Here is a 22,284-nt window from a genome sequence, read left to right as displayed (position 1 = left end):
TGTGCATTAACACAAAGAAACCCTATGCAATGGTCTATTGTTTGGATTGTCCTCTACTCCCAGGAGTTCTAAGACAAGAAATAATTATTCATTCATTGATTACTTCATTTAATAAGTATACATTTACTGTCTATGGAGGACCTACTGTAAAAGGCACAGTAGTCACGTAGGATAGTACAAAATACACAGAAACGCTTATACAGCATGGAGGGTGAGTGTGCTTGATAGGAAGAAAAGTGAAAAGTGGGTGAAGGTGGGTGGGGGGTATGGAAAAATTTCCTTAGGCAATACTGGAAAGTTCATTGAGACCAGGGTCAAAAGATATGTGAGCAGGTGGAATGTGAGCAGGGAGGGTAGGGTTAATTTTGAGGTCTTTTGGGGCAAGTGAGAGAGGGAGGTAATGCCTTAGAACAGGAACATCTGATGTAGTATAGCATTGCTGCCTACAGCATGCAAGCAAGAGAAGTAGGACAAAAGGAGACATAACAAGACTTTGAGCAACAATTATGTCTCTGATTGAGCACATTATTTTTTGAGTAATTACTGAAAATGGATCAGAGCATTAACCTGAAGTTTCTCTCTTAGGTTTGAGGTCTACCATAGAGCCCCTGTAATGCCGGTATCCACTCTATATTTCAAGCCTTCTTGACAGTTTTTACGCTCTAAGATAGAAGTTTCATCCATTACTGACTGTGTATGGCCCCCTTCCTTTTCTCATTTCCCTTGACCTCTTTGTATAAGACACAAAGACACCCTATCTGCAGACCTTCAGGGACCTTCCCATATCCTTAGGGAAAGAAATGAGTAAAAGGAATCAGGAAATTGTGCTGAAAGTTCTTTATTAGGCAGAAGCCATACCCTTGAGGGTAGACATTATTTCCCCAAGTTCAGAAAATAGAATCTAGGGAAATATGGTCTTCCGATGGTCACCAAGAAATAGGCCAGGATCTCAATGGTACTTGTGGGCCAAGGCATTAGCCACACCGGCCACCACCTTCTGATAGGCAGACTGAAGCTCCGGGGTGAATTCCTTGCCAAAGTGGCGAGCCAGCACAACCACCAGCACGTTGCCTAGGAGCTGTGTGGGAGAGATAAAAAGCAAGAGCATGGTTAGTAGAGGGACTCAGCTTAGAGTATTTAAGTCTCATCCCAAACTGTGTCCCTAGGGTATAAGCAGAAAGGTAGCTGAAGTGTAGGTGTTACTACTGATGTGAACCCATCCATATCAGCCTGAATTTATATTTAGAAAGGTTTCTCTCTTTCTGCCTTAATCCAGAACGTGTTTTCATTTTTATTCTTTAGGACCATTTCAAGAAGCAATACAACATTTTATCCTCCTTCCTTCAAAAGGAAGAGATAAGAGGAAAATATTAGATAACATTTTTTAAGTGGATAAAAAAAGAAAGTCTTTTTTAAAAATTAGACACTCAGGGCTTCCCTGGTGGCGCAGTGGTTAAGAGTCCGCCTGCCGATGCAGGGGACACGGGTTCGTGCCTCGGTCCGGGAAGATCCCACATGCCGCGAGGCAGCTAGGCCCGTGAGCCATGGCCGCTGAGCCTGCGTGTCTGGAGCCTGTGCTCTGCAACGGGAGAGGCCACAACAGTGAGAGGCCCGCATATCGCAAAAAAAAAAAAAAAATTAGACAATCAAAATAAAGTGTGATTAAAAAAGGAGAAGGCATTGCAAGAGGACAAACAGAGGAGAACAAGAATGAATAAGAGGAGGTGATGGTTGTGAGCAAACAGGGTAAAATAAACTAAAATAAACAAAATGGTCCCAAGGAGTCCATAGTGCCATAACCAGAATACCTCTCTTCCATTCTAAACTGCATCCTGCCATTGAGCCCTCTCCCCATGACACGAGCTTGACCACAAAAAGAAGAAGGAGAACATTGATGGTCCCATAGACTCACCCTGAAGTTCTCAGGATCCACGTGCAGCTTGTCACAGTGCAGCTCACTCAGCGCAGCAAATGTACCCTTGAGGTCATCGAGATGCTTCAGACCCTCACCAAAGGAGGCTAGCACCTTTTGGCCATGTTTCTTCACGTTAGGGTTTTTCATAACAGCATCAGCAGTGGACAGGTCCCCAAAAGACTCAAAGAACCTCTGAGTCCAGGGGTAGACAACCAGCAGCCTAAGGGGTGAAAACAGCAAAAGGACAGAGGGAGTCAGCACCTGTCAGAATCTCAGGGGCTTTTTCTGTCCCCACGTGCCCAACTGCCATTCACTCTCCTTAAGCCTGCCTTGTAAGCTGGATACCTACCTGCCCAGGGCCTCACCACCAACTTCCTCCACGTTCACCTTGCCCCATAGGGCAGTGACGGCAGACTTCTCCTCACCAGTCAGATGCACCATGGTGTCTGTTCGTGTAGTTGCTAGTGAACACGGTTGTGTCAGAAGCAAGTGTAAGCAGCCGCTGGCCTCGCTCTTCCTTTTATGCCCAGCCCTGCCTCCTGCCCTCCCTGCTTCTGTGACCAGATTGGCCCAGCCTGGGGTGTGGTTCCACAGGGTGAGGCTTGAATGATGACAGTCATACGTCTCCTTGGCATTCCTGGCACTGACTCTAGGCCTTCAGCCCTCTCTGTGGGTATCTCCAGGTCCCACTCATTCCAGCAATACAAATTGCTCCTAAAATCATCATCCTTGGCAAGTTTACTTGTACAATTTTTAGAATCACAATGTAGTAATCTCTTAGAGACTGCCTCTTCTATTTTCTTAGTATACAAATGAAGAATCTGAGGTCCAGAATGTGGAAGGGATTTGCCCACTGTGATTCAACTGAAGACTCTATGGATGGATCATATCCTGTGCCTTCAGAATATGCAAAATTATTACAAGGACAGCATGGCTAAAACCTCTGCCCTAGTTCTAAGGATGTATCTCTTTTCTTCTCTTGATTGGGATTAAATCCTTCTGGTAAGAAAACAAATATTCATTCATTCATTCATCTACTCATTCATTTTTTTCTTAATTTATGACCAAATAAATAATGATAGAAATATGAATCAAGAGGTCCTGTGAGATAGTTCGTCTATTAGAGTTTGGGATGAAACAGAGATCTCTCAGTATAGTAAGAAACACAAATAAGTAAAAAATTGATCACAACTCCAAGGTTTTAGTAACCCTGAGGGAAACAATGTTTTCAAAGACTAAACAGAGGCATATAACTTGTTTCTTCCTGGACTGACCTGGGAAAGGATCTTGGAGAACAGAGAAGCTTCTCCATGATTTAAAAGGAGGGGTAAAAATGTGGAAAGGCATTCTAACCTTGGCTCAGATTATTTCTTTTCCTCCCCTAGGCCACTAAGAATGCTGTGTTTATAACAATTTCTCTTATTTAAATTCATCACCCATCATTCTATTTTTCTATATATTTTTGTTTGTTTGCTCCTTCTTTTACTAAAATTCATTCCTCTATATGTACATCTTTTCCAATATGCCTTCTCCCTCTTTTTTCTCCATGTAATAAATCCTGTTAACTTCTTAGGCAGGAAAAACTTCTCTATAAGTATAGAGTTCTGCTTCTTACTATTAAAAAATTCAATGAAAAAAGCAAAAGGAGCAAGCACGTCTGAGCTCAGCAGAAGATCTCAAGTGCCCCTATTAGTTATTTTCCCTACTTTTCCTCATCTCTACCTTCTGCATCTTGCCCGCTTCCTGAATTCTAATTTCCTTTCAGTAAGGAAAGGGCCATACAATTTTTACTCACCATGTTTCTCCTACCTTAGAATCTCCTGATTCGGGCAGCTTGATGTCTAGAATCACCTTTCTCTCTCCTTTGTCATCATTGGCAACACATGTTTAACAAAAATCTCTCATCCTTTCAGCTCGAAGGCTCTGAAACTCCAACTAAAATAATTTTTAGGTGAACTAGAAGAAAAGGACGTCTCTATTTCTCATTGTTCCAAAGAAATACATACAATTCCCACTTTCATGTCTCCATTTTCCAAAATATTGTCTCCATCATTGTTAGATAAATAAAGATTCCTCAACCCTTTGACCTGTCCCAAGCCCCATCCAGCGCTTTGAACAAATTCACTCTGATTATTCTCAGACATGTAAGAAAATCTTGGTTCTTGCTTTGCTATCAGGAGGTTAGGGCAGGATTATATGCCCAAAAAAGATTATCAGGGTAAAAAAGATAGAATTTAAACATTTTCCATTTATATTCATTCTTTTCTAAAACCTTGAAGCAAAGAGGATCTTACTATTGTGCTATCCTTGGGAAAAAAATTTTACATGTTGACTTCTGGGGAAAGATGTCTTTCAAATGTTTGAAATGTTAAAAACAAAAACAACCAAAAAAACCAACCCCACATTTGGTTTGACCTTTAGGTTTTGAGTTTCATTTTATTCAATTGAAACCTCTGTTAACTTTATCATTGTTTTACATTTGTACTCTTTTCAAGACCCTATTTCAGACTCCTGATATCAGAGGTCAGGCATATGTACATGAAAGGACCACTTCTGGGGAAGTTTGGACGTATCTTTTCAGGAAACCTGTGTCATGGAAAACTCATGGAACTTACTAAATAATAGTGTAGAATAGGTCTATATTTTCCTGTAAAGAGCCAAATTGTCAAGGCTACAATTTTGCCGTCTTGACTGACAGAAATAGCACCTACTTAAAGAATTCCCCTACCATTTCCTGTTTTCAGAGGTGGTTTCCCTAAATTCTTTTGATTTTAATTTTAATTTAATTCATTTTAATTGAAGTATAGTTGATCTACACTATAATATTAGTTTCAGGTGAACAGCATAGTGATTTATTTAGTACTTTTATAGATTATACTCCATTAAAAGCTATTACAAGATAATGGCTATAACTCCAGTGCTATACAATACATCCTTGTTGCTCATCTGTTTTATACATGGTAGTTTGTACCTCTTAATTCCCTACCCCATCCTGACCCTCCCCTCTCATCTCTTCCCACTGCTAACCAATAGTTTGCTCTCTATATCTGTGAGTCTCTTTTTCTTTATTTATATTAATTTGTTTTGTTTTTCAGATTCCACATAAAAGTGACAACATACAGTATTTGTCTCTCTCTGTCTGACTTATTTAACCAAGCATAATACCCTCCAGATCAATCCATGTTGTTCTTATGGCTGGGTAATATTCTGCTGTATACATATACACCTAAATTCTTCAATTGTGTCTTCTTTCTTTTTTTTTTTTTTAACATCTTTATTGGAGTTGTGTCTTCTTTCTTATGCCTTCCTCTGCCATGGATGGCCTATGAGCCACTCTTTTGTATGGACAACTGTGGCAGCCACCACCATCCAAGCCTCAGGGCAAGAGTTGCTGCTTTGTTTCACTGTTGCTACTTGGTATGATTAAAGAGTGAAACAGGTTTCTCATTCTATTACCATAACCCTGCAGGGACAAGGCTTCAAGTTGTAATAAGGCATAAAAAGCTCAGACATACCAGGCAAATATAAGGAAGAGTGAATAGAGTGATAAATGGTGTATGTTCAGAGCCTCAAGCTCAAATCAAGGTCAGCACTCAAAGGTTCTGGAACACTTCTCAGGCCCACTGACGCCTTCATCATTGTGAGCTAATTTGTAGTCTGTGAAGGGATCACAGCATGTCTGCTCTACTTTGATTCCAGCCGCAGTGAGCACTAAACACACACATGCCTGGCCCCCCGCACACACACACATGCTACAAGTCCCTGAGAGAGAGGGGTTTTTTTCTTTTTCCTTTACTCTAGTCGGTCAAGTTTAACTAATTCCAAATGTTCTATACCAGATGGGCCTAGTCTGAATATAATTAAGAGGATGATTATTAACTTTCTTCAAGAGAATCATGACATTCATCCAGAGATGTGCGGTTTTATCATCTGTTTCAAAAATTACTTTTCAGTGAGAACACTTTTGTACATGCTCTAGTGTTCAATTTTAATTCCCCAAGTAGACCATTTCAGCAAACTAATCTATATTTTTCTGGGTAAAGCAGTTATTATTTACTCCACTCCCAGATATACAATATCTTAGTTACCACAGTTTCGGCATTCTTCCAAAAATAATAAAGTAAAATAAAATATAACAAAATCAATTAAAACTAAATTAAATAAATACAATTAAATAAAACAAAAATGCTCCGTGAAGAGCAGAACTCATAGAAACAGAGGTCATACACACAGAATAGTTTAAGAATAGTACGGTTTAACTCATTTAAAAAGAAACAAAGTCATATTTCTGTCTATAAAACAATAAATTCAGTATAACCATAACTTTGATAAAGGAATTATATTCTAATTATTACAGAACAGTTAATGTCTCAGTTAGTAACTTCCTTATCAATACTTCCTCTATTGGGCTCAGATTTTCATTCAGAATTAGCTTTGTTTACCTCATAAGTGGGCTATGGTACTCACATATCAAGAGCAAAGGGACAGTCTCTCCCAAGTTAAATCTGGAACTGTACATCTTTAGAGGCAGAATCTTGGCTTCAGTCTGGAAACTGTTTACAAATATGGAAGGCATTAAATCCTAAAGCCAAACCTTCAGGGCCCTTCTCTGAGGCTCAAGAGATGGATAATCTAGAATGTTATGCTGAATTCCCTTGACATTAAAGTAGTTTATTTTAAAATGATTATGGAACGCACAGTATTAGTTACTTCCCTTTCTCTCTCATCACCTTCCTTCTCCCCTCCCCTCCCCTCCCCTCCCTTTCCCTCTCTCTCTGACTCTCTGGCTCTGGCTCTCTCTCCTTGCCTCCTTTTGCTTTCCATCTCTCTTTCTTCCACACACATACCCCATCTTCATGAACACATACTGAACATAGTCTATAAAGCAACATGGTAGCAGAAAATAGAAATAACCGTTGGGTAACTTATCACATAAAATTGAAATTAAATATTAAGGGATTAATTTTACTCCTAGACTTTTATGGAAGCTCCACTTTAACAAGGAATGAAAGCACGTAACAAGCTGCCAGAGTCTCCTTCCATCTTTTGACCTCCTCACTCCCGATGGGGAGACACCAACACCTAGTATATAGTAATTGTTTGAGCTGGATCCAAGTCTTATCCCAGTGATGTTCTCTTGAATTCTCCAGTATTGGAGATTTTCAGGCCCAACTTCTTGTCTAGATTCATTGGCCAGTTTCAGAGGTGAAGGAACAAAAGAGAGTGTAGTAAGTCTTTATATAGTTTTTATTTTTTATGACCATTTAGAGGGAAGAATGGTACTTTCTTTCCTCATTTCCAGATCGTGAAACCCACAGCCTCTCTTACCCTCTTTCTAATTCTTGGAAAATCTCTTTGTCTCCTAAGGTCTGATTCTTATGATGACTTTTCTGTGCTCAAGAGTGTGAAAGGAAACTTCCTAAAATTCTCCTGAGGCTCCTCTGCTTCTGGGATGTAACCAGGTGGTTCTTAAACATACAGTTGGGATATAGAGCATTCTCAGTGCCTACTGTGTGCAATGACCTGAGAAGAAACAAATAAATACTTAAAAATCTTCTGCCTTCAGTTAATTCACAATATAGTGGTGAAACAGTAAACTGTAATGCATTGTCTATAACCTGGTGGTAAAACAGAATTATTATAAAAACACCTTTTATAGATGGAAGCAACATGTTCTGTTTCAGGTAGTCAGGTAAGTCTAAAATTAATCAACAGGAACATGATATAGATTTAAAGAAATGCATATAAGTTAGAAGGTTCTCTAAATCCTTCTAATGTTACATTTGACAAAATTAATGCTCAAAGATACTTTATTACCTATGATGACACAGCAAATGTCTGATGAGTGGTTTACTTTCTTATATGCTTCCTCAGTGGTTTACTTTCTTTGTGCATTAACACAAAGAAACCCTATGCAATGGTCTATTGTTTGGATTGTCCTCTACTCCCAGGAGTTCTAAGACAAGAAATAATTATTCATTCATTGATTACTTCATTTAATAAGTATACATTTACTGTCTATGGAGGACCTACTGTAAAAGGCACAGTAGTCACGTAGGATAGTACAAAATACACAGAAACGCTTATACAGCATGGAGGGTGAGTGTGCTTGATAGGAAGAAAAGTGAAAAGTGGGTGAAGGTGGGTGGGGGGTATGGAAAAATTTCCTTAGGCAATACTGGAAAGTTCATTGAGACCAGGGTCAAAAGATATGTGAGCAGGTGGAATGTGAGCAGGGAGGGTAGGGTTAATTTTGAGGTCTTTTGGGGCAAGTGAGAGAGGGAGGTAATGCCTTAGAACAGGAACATCTGATGTAGTATAGCATTGCTGCCTACAGCATGCAAGCAAGAGAAGTAGGACAAAAGGAGACATAACAAGACTTTGAGCAACAATTATGTCTCTGATTGAGCACATTATTTTTTGAGTAATTACTGAAAATGGATCAGAGCATTAACCTGAAGTTTCTCTCTTAGGTTTGAGGTCTACCATAGAGCCCCTGTAATGCCGGTATCCACTCTATATTTCAAGCCTTCTTGACAGTTTTTACGCTCTAAGATAGAAGTTTCATCCATTACTGACTGTGTATGGCCCCCTTCCTTTTCTCATTTCCCTTGACCTCTTTGTATAAGACACAAAGACACCCTATCTGCAGACCTTCAGGGACCTTCCCATATCCTTAGGGAAAGAAATGAGTAAAAGGAATCAGGAAATTGTGCTGAAAGTTCTTTATTAGGCAGAAGCCATACCCTTGAGGGTAGACATTATTTCCCCAAGTTCAGAAAATAGAATCTAGGGAAATATGGTCTTCCGATGGTCACCAAGAAATAGGCCAGGATCTCAGTGGTACTTGTGGGCCAAGGCATTAGCCACACCGGCCACCACCTTCTGATAGGCAGACTGAAGCTCCGGGGTGAATTCCTTGCCAAAGTGGCGAGCCAGCACAACCACCAGCACGTTGCCTAGGAGCTGTGTGGGAGAGATAAAAAGCAAGAGCATGGTTAGTAGAGGGACTCAGCTTAGAGTATTTAAGTCTCATCCCAAACTGTGTCCCTAGGGTATAAGCAGAAAGGTAGCTGAAGTGTAGGTGTTACTACTGATGTGAACCCATCCATATCAGCCTGAATTTATATTTAGAAAGGTTTCTCTCTTTCTGCCTTAATCCAGAACGTGTTTTCATTTTTATTCTTTAGGACCATTTCAAGAAGCAATACAACATTTTATCCTCCTTCCTTCAAAAGGAAGAGATAAGAGGAAAATATTAGATAACATTTTTTAAGTGGATAAAAAAAGAAAGTCTTTTTTAAAAATTAGACACTCAGGGCTTCCCTGGTGGCGCAGTGGTTAAGAGTCCGCCTGCCGATGCAGGGGACACGGGTTCGTGCCTCGGTCCGGGAAGATCCCACATGCCGCGAGGCAGCTAGGCCCGTGAGCCATGGCCGCTGAGCCTGCGTGTCTGGAGCCTGTGCTCTGCAACGGGAGAGGCCACAACAGTGAGAGGCCCGCATATCGCAAAAAAAAAAAAAAAATTAGACAATCAAAATAAAGTGTGATTAAAAAAGGAGAAGGCATTGCAAGAGGACAAACAGAGGAGAACAAGAATGAATAAGAGGAGGTGATGGTTGTGAGCAAACAGGGTAAAATAAACTAAAATAAACAAAATGGTCCCAAGGAGTCCGTAGTGCCATAACCAGAATACCTCTCTTCCATTCTAAACTGCATCCTGCCATTGAGCCCTCTCCCCATGACACGAGCTTGACCACAAAAAGAAGAAGGAGAACATTGATGGTCCCATAGACTCACCCTGAAGTTCTCAGGATCCACGTGCAGCTTGTCACAGTGCAGCTCACTCAGCGCAGCAAATGTACCCTTGAGGTCGTCGAGATGCTTCAGACCCTCACCAAAGGAGGCTAGCACCTTTTGGCCATGTTTCTTCACCTTAGGGTTTTTCATAACAGCATCAGCAGTGGACAGGTCCCCAAAGGACTCAAAGAACCTCTGAGTCCAGGGGTAGACAACCAGCAGCCTAAGGGGTGAAAACAGCAAAAGGACAGAGGGAGTCAGCACCTGTCAGAATCTCAGGGGCTTTTTCTGTCCCCACGTGCCCAGCTGCCATTCACTCTCCTTAAGCCTGCCTTGTAAGCTGGATACCTACCTGCCCAGGGCCTCACCACCAACTTCCTCCACGTTCACCTTGCCCCATAGGGCAGTGACGGCAGACTTCTCCTCACCAGTCAGATGCACCATGGTGTCTGTTCGTGTAGTTGCTAGTGAACACGGTTGTGTCAGAAGCAAGTGTAAGCAGCCGCTAGCCCTGCTCTTCCTTTTAAACCCCACCCAGCTTCCTGCCCTCCCTGCTTCTGAGAGCAGATTGGCCCAGGGCACAACACAAGTTCATTGGTTTGGGGGAATGTGAGATGCACTCTTGTTCCTCAGTTCCCTTCATCTGTGATTGTCTGGTCCAGTGTGTCGGGACTCAGAAACCCTGCTCTCCCTGTACTTACCTCCCAGCTTCATTTCCTTCATCAGTAGCTTCTACAAATATACTGCCAGTCTCATTTATGCATAAATGTTTTAGTCAACATTGTGGAATGTATCTTACAGTTTAACCCATCCAACTCTTTCAATTCATACATAAGAAAACTGAAACCTAGAAAGCAAAAATTTTATGAAGTTGACTCTATATGGAGCTTCACTTTGTCTCTAGATATGTTTATAAGTGGTTGGAGTGGATAAATATTTTGCCATAGATTTAACTTTCTTTCTCCTTTGTATAATACTTTGGGTCACAAAATTCTTTCCTTTCCCATCCCTTCATTGAAATAAATGTCCATTAAGTGTAAGAAAAGTAATAAATATTGTCTCTCTACCACCTACTGAAATAGGTTTGGGGAGCATGCATTATAATGGAACAATTTAATGAGAAATAAAGAAAAAGATGTGATACCTATTGCATAAGTACTTAAATATATGATGTGAATAAAGAGAGAATGCAAAGGAATTGCAAACAAGATTTATCTTATTCAGCCTGTTAAAGTCTAACAGGGTTTCTGGGAAAACGCCAAGTGCAGAAATTTCCACAGCTGGGTCCTCAAGAAAAAAGTGGAGTTGGACCCAGGAATGAAGATTCAAAGCGAATTTCACTCTTTTCTCAATTGAAAATAATACTACAATGGTATACAAATATATACCCACCAGCATAGCTGGAAAGAAGGAAGGAAGGAAGGAAAGAAGGAAGGAAGGAGGGAGGGAGGAAGGAGGGAGGGAGGGAGGCACAAAGGAAGGAGGGAAGAACGGAGGGAATGGAAGGAGTAAGAGAAGGGAAAATAATGGAATGAGAGGGAAGGAGGAGGGAAAAGAATATAAAGAAGAGGAGAGATGGACAATTCCAAAATTTCACAAGGCTGTAGATAAAGAAAAGTTTTTATACTTTGCTAACGATAGTGTAAAACAGTATAATTGCTTTTGAGAATATTTGGTGGTGTCTACTGAAGCAGAATATATGCAGCACCTATGACCTGGCAATTATACTTTTAGATATACAGAGATGCTTGCTTGTGTGCATCCAAAGGCATGTATAGGAATGCTTGTAACATCAATATGCCTCAGAATCTCAATTCAGTAGCAACTTAATTGTTCCTCATTTAGTGGAATAGATAAATTATACTATGGTAAAAGAATGAAATATTATACAACAATGAAAAGAATCTGTATCACATGCTGTAATACAGATTAATTGTACAACATAATGTTGATTAAAAATTACCAGGGATAATAATTCAAATTATATGATTTATATATAGAAAGATGGACAGTGTGACTGTAATTCAGATGACCAGGGGGGAATGTTATATGATAGGAAGTTGCTATGAACGATCTTTACACTATGTTACAGTTTCTTTTTCTTTAACCTGAAAGTCAAATAAAACTTGAAAAATTCAAGGACTGGAGCGGCACGATTTGATTTGTATTATTTTGGCTTCAGTGGACATGGGGGTAAAATAAATGAGAGACAAATAGGATGATGTTGTATTAGGGAGGGAAGTAAAAACATCTCTATTTTCAGGCTTGAGCAATTGATGATGGGATAGTCATTAAGAAGGGGAACACAAAAAGAAGCGTCAGTTAGCAGGAGTAAATTAGGAAAAGATCAAGAGTTCAGTCTTGGACATACTGTATTTGTTGTACTTTTGAGCAATCCAAAATGGGATATTAAGCAAATAGTTAGATATCTAGTTCTGAAGCTCAGAAATAATGCAATCAGCTCAAGAATATACAATGAAACAGGGTACAGGGCTTCCCTGCTGGCGCAGTGGTTCAGAGTCCGCCTGCCAATGCCAATGTTCGTGCCCTGGTCCGGGAAGATCCCACATGCCGCGGAGCGGCTGGGTCCGTGAGCCATGGCCGCTGAACCTGCGCATCCGGAGCCTGTGCTCCGCAACGGGAGAGGCCACAACAGTGAGAGGCCCACGTACCGCAAAAAAAAAAAAGCAGGGCACAGAGGAACAGATCATAATGCATTATATAAACCACTACCACTACCTTTTCAAAAATGACAGACAATGCACTTTACAAATATCTCCTTGAAACATTGGAATGTATTTGTGGGGTAGGGATAATTATCCCATTTACAAACAAGGAAATTAATTCTGAAAAATGTTAACTAAATGTTTCAAGCCAATGGGGCAATAATTTGACATTGTCTGTTAATCCAAAAGCCGTGGCTTTTCACTGCCAGGGACTTCAGTACAGAAATTTGAAGTGATTTTTACACAGGTGGCTATGCCCATTGCCAGCTCTAAGTAAGAGACATCTAGGTTTTTTTTTCTTCTGTCAATAGATTTCCTCTTTGCATTCACTAGACAGGGAACCTGGCTATCCTCCATGACTTCTCCACTCTCTATTTCGCTATGCTTCAAGTCCTGCAGCATCTTTGCCCCAGTGGTCCTTTATTTGATTTTTTTCTTAGTACCACTGCTTCTGTCAAGTTTAGTCTTTTACCTGTCACTTCATTATACTCACAGCAAACTCCTACGCCCAGATTCAGGGTAGATTCTGCCTTGTCAAGTCTATGCCCACACATGGATCAATTTCCCTAAAATACCCTATTGATTATGTCACTCTGGTGTGCAAGAAACCTCACTGGTAATTTTGTTTGCAACAATAGCTTCTTTTCCTTCTTTTTCTGGTCTCTCTAGCAGATTCTCTAATTTTATAAAACCCCACTGCTTTTAATGGGCCAGTTTCTCCTCTGTCAATTAGACCTCGCATGCTGATTCTTGAATTTGTCATTTTCCCTCATAAATGGCCTTTATCTCTACCAATAGAATTAGAAATGTGTTTCAGGTCAAGAGCTACCAGGTGATGACAGATTCAAACCAAAGCTTCCAGTTCATATGCTTTAGGGATGTTGCCTTCATTAGTACCATTGAAGATGCTAGGAAAAAGTTGAGAGCAGAGTCCTTAACTGGGTCTCTAAAAAGTATCATCTTCACTGCATTATAGCTGCTAAAAATATGTTTCTTATATTAAATAGAACTGAGCTATAGTCCAAAAAGAACTCTATTCTGAGTTTATACAAATAACAGCCTATACAGGTCCCCTACTTTGTGTCCTAACAACTCACTATCAATAATCATTTTGCATCTCTCAAGAGTAATTCCATTTCCTTCCTTTTTCTAAAGACCTTGTCCAACTCAAGAGTCTAGTTTCCCTTCGTAGGAGTAATTACCCTTTGAAGCCACTCTAATCCTGTAGAATCTTATAAGGGTCCCTTCTCTATCATCCCCAAACTCTCAATCTCCAATATTCTCATTACAATAGGAGTGCTTTCTTTTAGCTGAATCAACTTATAAAAGATAAAGACAGAGAGAAAATACAAGGATATTCCTTACAGAACATGACTTTTATTTTATTTGTATTATATAGGAGTTAAGTCTGGAGGCAGGGCTCTCTCCCTCCACCTTCAGGAGATGGACTGTTGGGACCCAGGGCCCTCAGGTAGGCACCAACATAGATGGCCAGGCAACTACTGGTACTTGTTGGCCAGAGCATTAGCCACAGCTTCTGTCAGCTTCTGCCAGGGAACCTGGGTCTTTTGGGTAAATTCCTCGCTGAAGTGGGTTGCAAGACAATCAATATCATGTTGCTTAGAAGCTGGGAATAAAAAGAAGATAGTGCATAGTGAACAGAAGGTCTCAAGCTGCCCCTACAGCAAATAGATATAACATCCATTTCCTTCTTGATAAAAGGTTGAGCAACTTTCATTGTCATGCTCCCACAAAAGTGCATCATTATACGCTTGACATTGGCTTCAGTGACTCCCAGTCCTGAACCCCCAATGTGTTCTATCCTTCTCTCATTTTCCCTGCCAACTTCTGACCCCAGAGCATTGCTATGGATTGCTTCTTTCCTTTTTTAAAAGTAGGATTATAGTGCTGGGGCTTGATACGCGTAGTCTAAGTCTTCAGATATTGCATACATTCAAATTGTTTGGACACCCATTTGACAAAGAATCCAGTGCTTCGTATACAAGAGCATTTCATCATTGCTGGAGTTGAGAGGAGGAGGGGCAAACCATGAAAAAGTCGCTCTTACTTTGCCCTGCTTACTCCTGGTTCAAAGCTAAAGAACCATGCAGAAATGTGTTCATCGATTTTTATAGAAAATTTCAGTTATCAAAGGCAAGGTGTTTTTCTCCCTGGCTCAATTTGTATTCTCCAGGCCAAACTATTTAGCTCACTTTTGTCCAGTGCTCTTCACGACATTTATTTTTAAGAAATATCAGATGGCCAGTGGCCTCCACTGGTCATAGCATAATTAATTACTCTACTTGGTCTTACCTTTGACCTTAGGAACAACCTAACTACCAAAATCAAGCTTTTTCCTGAAATATTACCTCCAAAAAATACCTCTATACGGTAAGACTTAAGAACCTGTGTTCCCTACTGTAACCACAGAACAGATACCTGGATGAAAGAACAAAGCACAAGCATGCCCAGAACTCACCCTGAAGTTCTCAGAATCCACATGCAGCTTGTCAAAGTGCAGCTCACTTAGATGTGCAAAGGTGCCCTTGAGGTCGTCCATGTGTTTAATGGCATTTCCAAAGGAGGTCAGCACCTTCCTGCCACAGGCCTTGACCTTAGGGTTGCCCATTATCACAGACTCAGAGTATAAGTTAGCAAAACTGTAAAAGAACCTCTGGGTCCATGGGTAGACAGCCAGGAACCTATGGGATGGTTATAGTCACAGAGCAGATGGGAAGTCAGAGTATGTAAGAAACCTGACCAATCCATCTTTCTGGAAAAATCTCTGCCTTTCTGCCCCCTGTCCTACCTGTGTCCAGTGCTTACCTTCCCAAGCTCTCACCTCCAGCCACCTCTACATTCATCTTGGCCCACAGGCTAGCAACAACATCTTTCTCCTCAGCAGTAAAACGCACCATGGTGTCTGGGAGCTTACTGGTGATCACTAATGGGCCAGAAGCAAGTCTGTGCTGCTGCTTCTCTGCATGGCCTTTTATTCCTCATCTCTTGTCCCCAGGCCCTTACTTCTCCCAATAAAATGAGACTATTTTTCAAAGGTGGGTTGTCACCACCAGGGATGGGCCTTGGGCAAGGGAGGGTCAGCTAGATGGACATTTGTGTCTCTGATAATGTTGTGTGGCTCTGTCAGGGGGATTCTGCTGTCCTCTCTCCTACCATCTACCATGCAATTCATATCTCAAGCTCCCTGCCACCATCCCTGAATTGACCATAAGGCATAAACAGAATTAGGAAGAGTAACAATTAGAACTCTGTTCAGCATTGTATCAGGTGTTTACAAGACATTGTTCTGCTCTTCAGCCAGGGTATAGAAGAAGTCACAGCTCTTCTTGGTTACCAGTGCTTCTAAAGCTTATATGGGGCTCATAATTTTATAGTTCTTGTAACCAAGAAAAAAGACCTCAATCCAGAATCTGTTTAGAAATAAGATAGGTAAGAACTGGGTAATTTAGAGAAAAATTGAGCACCACCCCATTGTTGTTGAGTTCTACCAATAATATATGCACTTGCCTGAATAATTTTTTTCACTCTGATTATATGGACAAGTGTCTCTGGCCAATACATATATCTATGCATTTGTATCAGAGAATACACAACTGGCTGTTGGGGAAATAGGTGTTCCTGTGTTCAGTGAAGAGAGTATTAGAATTCTCTTTGGCAATGGCTATAGAATAATTGAGTTGTCTCTTGTGTGCTGAATCCACACTCTCTGGCTGTGTGTAATGTTTCTTCATATCTAATCAGGCAGAGGCAATCTTCACTGACAGTACTCCACACACCACTGCCACTGTGATCTAAGGTACTTTGGTCTCACGGATCCAAATAAGCACTTACAGGACTAGAAAAGGCACACTTGTAGTGGGAGAGGGAATGGTTCATTTTGTTTCTTTATTTCAGAATTTGTTTTCCTACATTTTGACCTCCAGAAAGCTGGTTTGTTTGTTTCTCCCTGAGATCAATCTTATAAATATATATACATATAATAATAATAAAAAAATAATCTCCATGTGTATTTACAGAGGTACTCTAAAATTTAAAGACTTCAACTCAATATATTCAGTATATTATAGATGAATTTCTACTACTAGAAAATAAATCCTTTCTGTCTATTTGATATAGCAAGATGCTTTTATCTATTCAGCTTGGAAAAGACTTAAATGTAAAATGTGGATAAGAATTGCTAAGTTTCTGGAAGCTGGTTTACCATGACAGACATGATTATCTGTGAGCTCTCCATCCCAAGCTATGTTAATGTGAGCACTTTTGTACAGAGATATGAAGAAAAGAGTTTGAATTAATGCTAAAAGAATTTGCTTCAAGATAAGAGGTCAATGAAATAAAATAAAGAAGAGGGACCTATGACTACAGCTAGGAATCCCAGTCACACTCAGGTGTGGGTTTGGCCTGCTGGGGTGGATCCAGGTACTTGCTGTTTGGTGGTCCTGACCCCCATCTTCAGCAGAGTATGTGCACCCTGCAAGCCCCCAGACTCAGGGGCATCTGCAACTCTGAGTGTCGTGGAATAACCACCCATCTTTCCAGGAAACCAGGCAACAGTTCTGGAAGTTACCTCTAACTCCTGTTTTTCTCTCACACTTTTTAGATAATCACTCTCTCTGAGCAGTTTATAATGATCTCTCTTCATAAATGCTGTAGCCAATCTGCACACATTTCTCTCCTGATAACAGCAATCAATTTAACATTCCTAGGGAGCTTTCATCACTTTAACCAGACAGTTCTTTAGTAAATCCCACAACCAGTTCTTTGGAGTTGACTTTAAAAACAGTTATCCCTTGCTCTGATGTCCAACCCCTCGCATCCCTAGTCTATCCTCACAAGGTCTGTGACAAACCAGACACCAAAAACAATGGGAACTATGAACCTGCAGACTGCAAAAAGGAGACCCAAAACACAGTAAAATAAGCAAAATGAGAAGATAGAAAAATACACAGCAGATGACGGAGCAAGATAAAAACCCACCAGACCTAACAAATGAAGAGGAAATAAGCAGTCTACCTGAAAAAGAATTCAGAATAATGATAGGAAAGATGATCCAAACTCTTGGAAAAAAAGAGACCAAATGCAAGAAACATTTAACAAGGACCTGGAAGAACTAAAGATGAAACAAGCAATGATGAACAACACAATAAATGAAATTAAAAATACTCTAGGTGGGATCAATAGCAGAATAACTGAGGCAGAAGAACGGATAAGTGACCTGGAAGATAAAGTAGTGGAAATAACTATTGCAGAGCAGAATAAAGAAAAAAGAATGAAAAGAACTTAGGACAGTCTCAGAGACCTCTGGGACAACATTAAATGCACCAACATTCGAATTATAGGGGTTCCAGAAGAAGAAGAGAAAAAGAAAAGGACTGAGAAAATATTTGAAGAGATTATAGTTGAAAACTTCCCTAATATGTGAAAGGAAATAGTTAATCAAGTCCAGGAAGCACAGAGAGTCCCATACAGGATAAATCCAAGGAGAAATACGCCAAAACACATATTAATCAAACTGTCAAAAATTAAATACAAAGAAAACATATTAAAAGCAGCAAGGCAAAACCAACAAATAACACCCAAGGGAATCCCCATAAGGTTAACAGCTGATCTTTCAGCAGAAACTCTGAAGGCCAGAAGGGACTGGCAGGACATATTTAAAGTGATGAAGGAGAAAAATCTACAACCAAGATTACTCTACCCAGCAAGGATCTCATTCAGATTTGATGGAGAAATTAAAAACTTTACAGACAAGCAAAAGCTGAGAGAGTTCAGCACCACTAAACCAGCTTTACAACAAATGCTAAAGGAACTTCCCTAGGCAAGAAACATAAGAGAAGGAAAAGACCTACAATAATGAACCAAAAACAATTAAGAAAATGGGAATAGGAACATACATATCGATAATTACTTTAAATGTAAATGGATTAAATGCTCCCACCAAAAGACACAGATTGGCTGAATGGATACAAAAACAAGACCCATATATATGCGGTCTACAAGAGACCCACTTCAGACCTAGAGACACATACAGACTGAAAGTAAGGGGATGGAAAAAGATATTCCATGCAAATGGAAACCAAAAGAAAGCTGGAGTAGCAATTCTCTTATCAGACAAAATAGATTTTAAAATAAAGACTATTAGAAGAGACAAAGAAGTACACTACATATGATCAAGGGGTTGATCCAAGAAGAAGATATAACAATTGTTAATATTTATGCACCCAACATAGGAGCACCTCAATACATAAGGCAAATGCTAACAGCCATAAAAGGGGAAATCTACAGTAACACATTCATAGTAGGGGACTTTAACACCCCACTTTCACCAATGGACAGATCATCCAAAATTAAAATAAATAAGGAAACACAAGCTTTAAATAATACATTAAACAAGATGGACTTAATTAATACTTATAGGACACTCCATCCAAAAACAACAGAATACACATTTTTCTCAAGTGCTCATGGAATATTCTCCAGGATAGATCATATCTTGGGTCACAAATCAAGCCTTGGTTAATTTAAGAAAATTGAAATTGTATCAAGTATCTTTTCCGACCACAATGTTATGAGACTAGATATCAACTATAGGAAAAGATCTGTAAAAAATACAAACACATGGTGGCTAAACAATACACTACTTAATAACCAAGGGATCACTGAAGAAATCAAAGAGGAAATCAAAAAATACCTAGAAACAAATGACAATGGGGACACGACGACCCAAAAGCTATGGGATGCAGCAAAAGCAGTTCTAAGAGGGAAGTTTATAGCAATGCAATCCTACCTTAAGAAACAGGAAACATCTCGAATAAACAACCTAACCTTGCACCTAAAGCAATTAGAGAAAGAAGAACAAAAAAACCCCAAAGTTAGCAGAAGGAAAGAAATCATAAAGATCAGATCAGAAATAAATGAAAAAGAAATGAAGGAAACGATAGCAAAGATCAATAAAACTAAAAGCTGGTTCTTTGAGAAGATAAACAAAATTGATAAACCATTAGCCAGACTCATCGAGAAAAAAAGGGAGAAGACTCAAATCTATAGAATTAGAAATGAAAACGGAGAAGTAACAACTGACACTGCAGAAATACAAAAGATCATGAGAGATTACTACAAGCAACTCTATGCCAATAAAATGTACAACCTGGAAGAAATGGACAAATTCTTAGAAATGCACAACCTGCCAAGACTGAAACAGGAAGAAATAGAAAATATGAACAGACCAATCACAAGCACTGAAATTGAAACTGTGATTAAAAATCTTCCAACAAACAAAAGCCCAGGACCAGATGGCTTCACAGGCGAATTCTATCAAACATTTAGAGAAGAGCTAACACCTATCCTTCTCAAACTCTTCTAAAATATAGCAGAGGGAGGAACATTCCCAAACTCATTCTACGAGGCCACCATCACCTTGATACCAAAACCAGGCAAGGATGTCACAAAGAAAGAAAACTACAGACCAATATCACTGATGAACATAGATGCAAAAATCCTCAACAAAATACTAGCAAACAGAATCCAACAGCACATTTAAAGGATCATCCACCATGATCAAGTAGGGTTTATTCCAGGAATGCAAGGATGCTTCAATATATGCAAATCAATCAACGTGATACACTATATTAAAAAACTGAAGGAGAAAAACCATATGATCATATCAATTGATGCAGAGAAAGCTTTTGACAAAATTCAACACCGATTTATGATAAAAACCCTCCAGAAAGTAGGCATAGAGGGAACTTTCTTCAACCTAATAAAGGTAATATATGACAAACCCACAGCCAACATCGTCCTCAAATGTGAAAAACTGAAAGCATTTTCCACTAAGATCAGGAACAAGACAAGGTTGCCCACGCTCACCTCTCTTATTCAACACAGTTTTGGAAGTTTTAACCACAGCAATCAGAGAAGAAAAGGAAATAAAAGGAATACAAATTGGAAAAGAAGAAGTAAAGCTGTCACTGTTTGCAGATGACATGATACTCTACATAGAGAATCCTAAAGATGCTACCAGAAAACTACTGGAGCTAATCAATGAATTTGGTAAAGTAGCAGGATACAAAATTAATGCACAGAAATCTCTGGCATTCCTATATACTAATGACGAAAAATCTGAAAGTGAAATCAAGAAAACACTCCCATTTACCATTGCAACAAAAAGAATAAAACATCTAGGAATAAACCTACCTATGGAGACAAAAGACCTGTATGCAGAAAATTATAAGACACTGATGAAAGAAATTAAAGACAATACAAATAGATGGAGAGATATACCATGTTCTTGGATTGGAAGAATCAACATTGTGAAAATGACTATACTACCCAAAGCAATCTACAGATGCAATGCAATCCCTATCAAACTACCAATGGAATTTTTCACAGAACCTAGAACAAAAAATTTCACAATTTGTATGGAAACACAAAAGACCCCGAATAGCAAAAGCAATCTTGAGAACAAAAAACGGAGCTGGAGGAATCAGGCTCCCTGACTTCAGACTATACTACAAAGGTACAGTAATCAAGACAGTATGGTACTGGCACAAAAACAGAAATATAGATCAATGGAACAGGATAGAAAGCCCAGAGATAAACACACGCACATATGTTCAGCTTATCTTTGATAAAGGAGGCAGGAAAGTACAGTGGAGAAAGGACAGCCTCTTCAACAAGTGGTGCTGGGAAAACTGGACAGCTACATATAAAAGTATGAGATTAGATCACTCCCTAACACCATACACAAAAATAAGCTCAAAATGGATTAAAGACCTAAATGTAAGGCGAGAAACTATCAAACTCTTAGAGGAAAACATAGGCAGAACACTCTATGACATAAATCACAGCAAGATCCTTTTTGACCCACCTCCTAGAGAAATGGAAATGAAAACAAAAATAAACAAATGGGACCTAATGAAACTTCAAAGCTTTTTGCACAGCAAAGGAAACCATAAACAAGACAAAAAGACAACCCTCATAATGGGAGAAAATATTTGCATATGAAGCAACTGACAAAGGATTAATCTCCAAAATTTATAAGCAGCTCATGCAGCTCAATAACAAAAAAACAAACAACCCAATCCAAAAATGGGCAGAAGACCTAAATAGACATTTCTCCAAAGAAGATATGCAGACTGTCAACAAACACATGAAGGAATGTTCAACATCATTAATCATTAGAGAAATGCAAATCAAAACTACAATGAGATATCATCTCACACCAGTCAGAATGGCCATCATCAAAAAATCTAGAAACAATAAATGCTGGAGAGGGTGTGGAGAAAAGGGAACCCTCTTGCAGTGCTGGTGGGAATGTGAATTGGTACAGCCACTATGGAGAACAGTATGGAGGTTCCTTTAAAAACTACAAATAGAACTACCATATGACCCAGCAATCCCACTACTGGGCATATACCCTGAGAAAACCATAATTCAAAAAGAGTCATATATCAAAATGTTCATTGCAGCTCTATTTACAATAGCCAGGAGATGGAAACAACCTAAGTGTCCATAACTGGATGAATGGATAAAGAAGATGTGGCATATATATACAATGGAATATTACTCAGCCATAAAAAGAAACGAAATTGAGTTATTTGTAGTGAGGTGGATAGACCTTGAGTCTGTCATACAGAGTGAAGTAAGTCAGAAAGAGAAAGACAAATACCATATCCTAACACATATATATGGAATTTAAGAAAAAAAATGTCATGAAGAACCTAGGGGTAAGACAGGAATAAAGACACAGACCTACTAGAGAATGGACTTGAGGATATGGGGAGGGGGAAGGGTAAGCTGTGACAAAGTGAGAGAGAGGCATGG

At 39.5% G+C, this 22,284-nt stretch overlaps 3 protein-coding genes across 3 annotated transcripts; all 3 read right to left on the bottom strand.

Annotated features, from left to right (window-relative positions):
* Positions 1-822: 822 nt before the first annotated feature.
* LOC137231303 (hemoglobin subunit beta) lies at positions 823-2,420 on the bottom strand. The gene is made up of 3 exons (XM_067751797.1): positions 2,265-2,420; positions 1,913-2,135; positions 823-1,078 (listed from the first exon to the last, which is right to left on the bottom strand). Exons 1-3 carry the CDS (start codon positions 2,354-2,356, stop codon positions 950-952), a joined length of 444 nt encoding a protein of 147 aa, XP_067607898.1. The 5' UTR covers positions 2,357-2,420; the 3' UTR covers positions 823-949.
* A 6,205-nt stretch (positions 2,421-8,625) lies between these two features.
* LOC137231301 (hemoglobin subunit beta-like) lies at positions 8,626-10,224 on the bottom strand. The gene is made up of 3 exons (XM_067751796.1): positions 10,068-10,224; positions 9,716-9,938; positions 8,626-8,881 (listed from the first exon to the last, which is right to left on the bottom strand). The coding sequence occupies exons 1-3, from the start codon at positions 10,157-10,159 to the stop codon at positions 8,753-8,755; spliced, it is 444 nt and encodes a 147-aa protein (XP_067607897.1). The 5' UTR covers positions 10,160-10,224; the 3' UTR covers positions 8,626-8,752.
* A 3,716-nt stretch (positions 10,225-13,940) lies between these two features.
* On the bottom strand, positions 13,941-15,359 carry LOC137231133 (hemoglobin subunit epsilon-4-like). The gene is given in 4 exon segments (XM_067751673.1): positions 13,941-14,041; positions 14,044-14,068; positions 14,921-15,143; positions 15,268-15,359. Coding segments are annotated over 4 exon segments (441 nt in total).
* Positions 15,360-22,284: the final 6,925 nt, after the last annotated feature.

Source organism: Pseudorca crassidens, chromosome 9 (genome assembly GCF_039906515.1).
Source record: "Pseudorca crassidens isolate mPseCra1 chromosome 9, mPseCra1.hap1, whole genome shotgun sequence".
Classification (NCBI taxonomy): domain Eukaryota; kingdom Metazoa; phylum Chordata; class Mammalia; order Artiodactyla; family Delphinidae; genus Pseudorca; species Pseudorca crassidens.
Note: the sequence above shows the minus strand (reverse complement) of the source record. Positions and strands in the feature narration are given on the sequence as shown.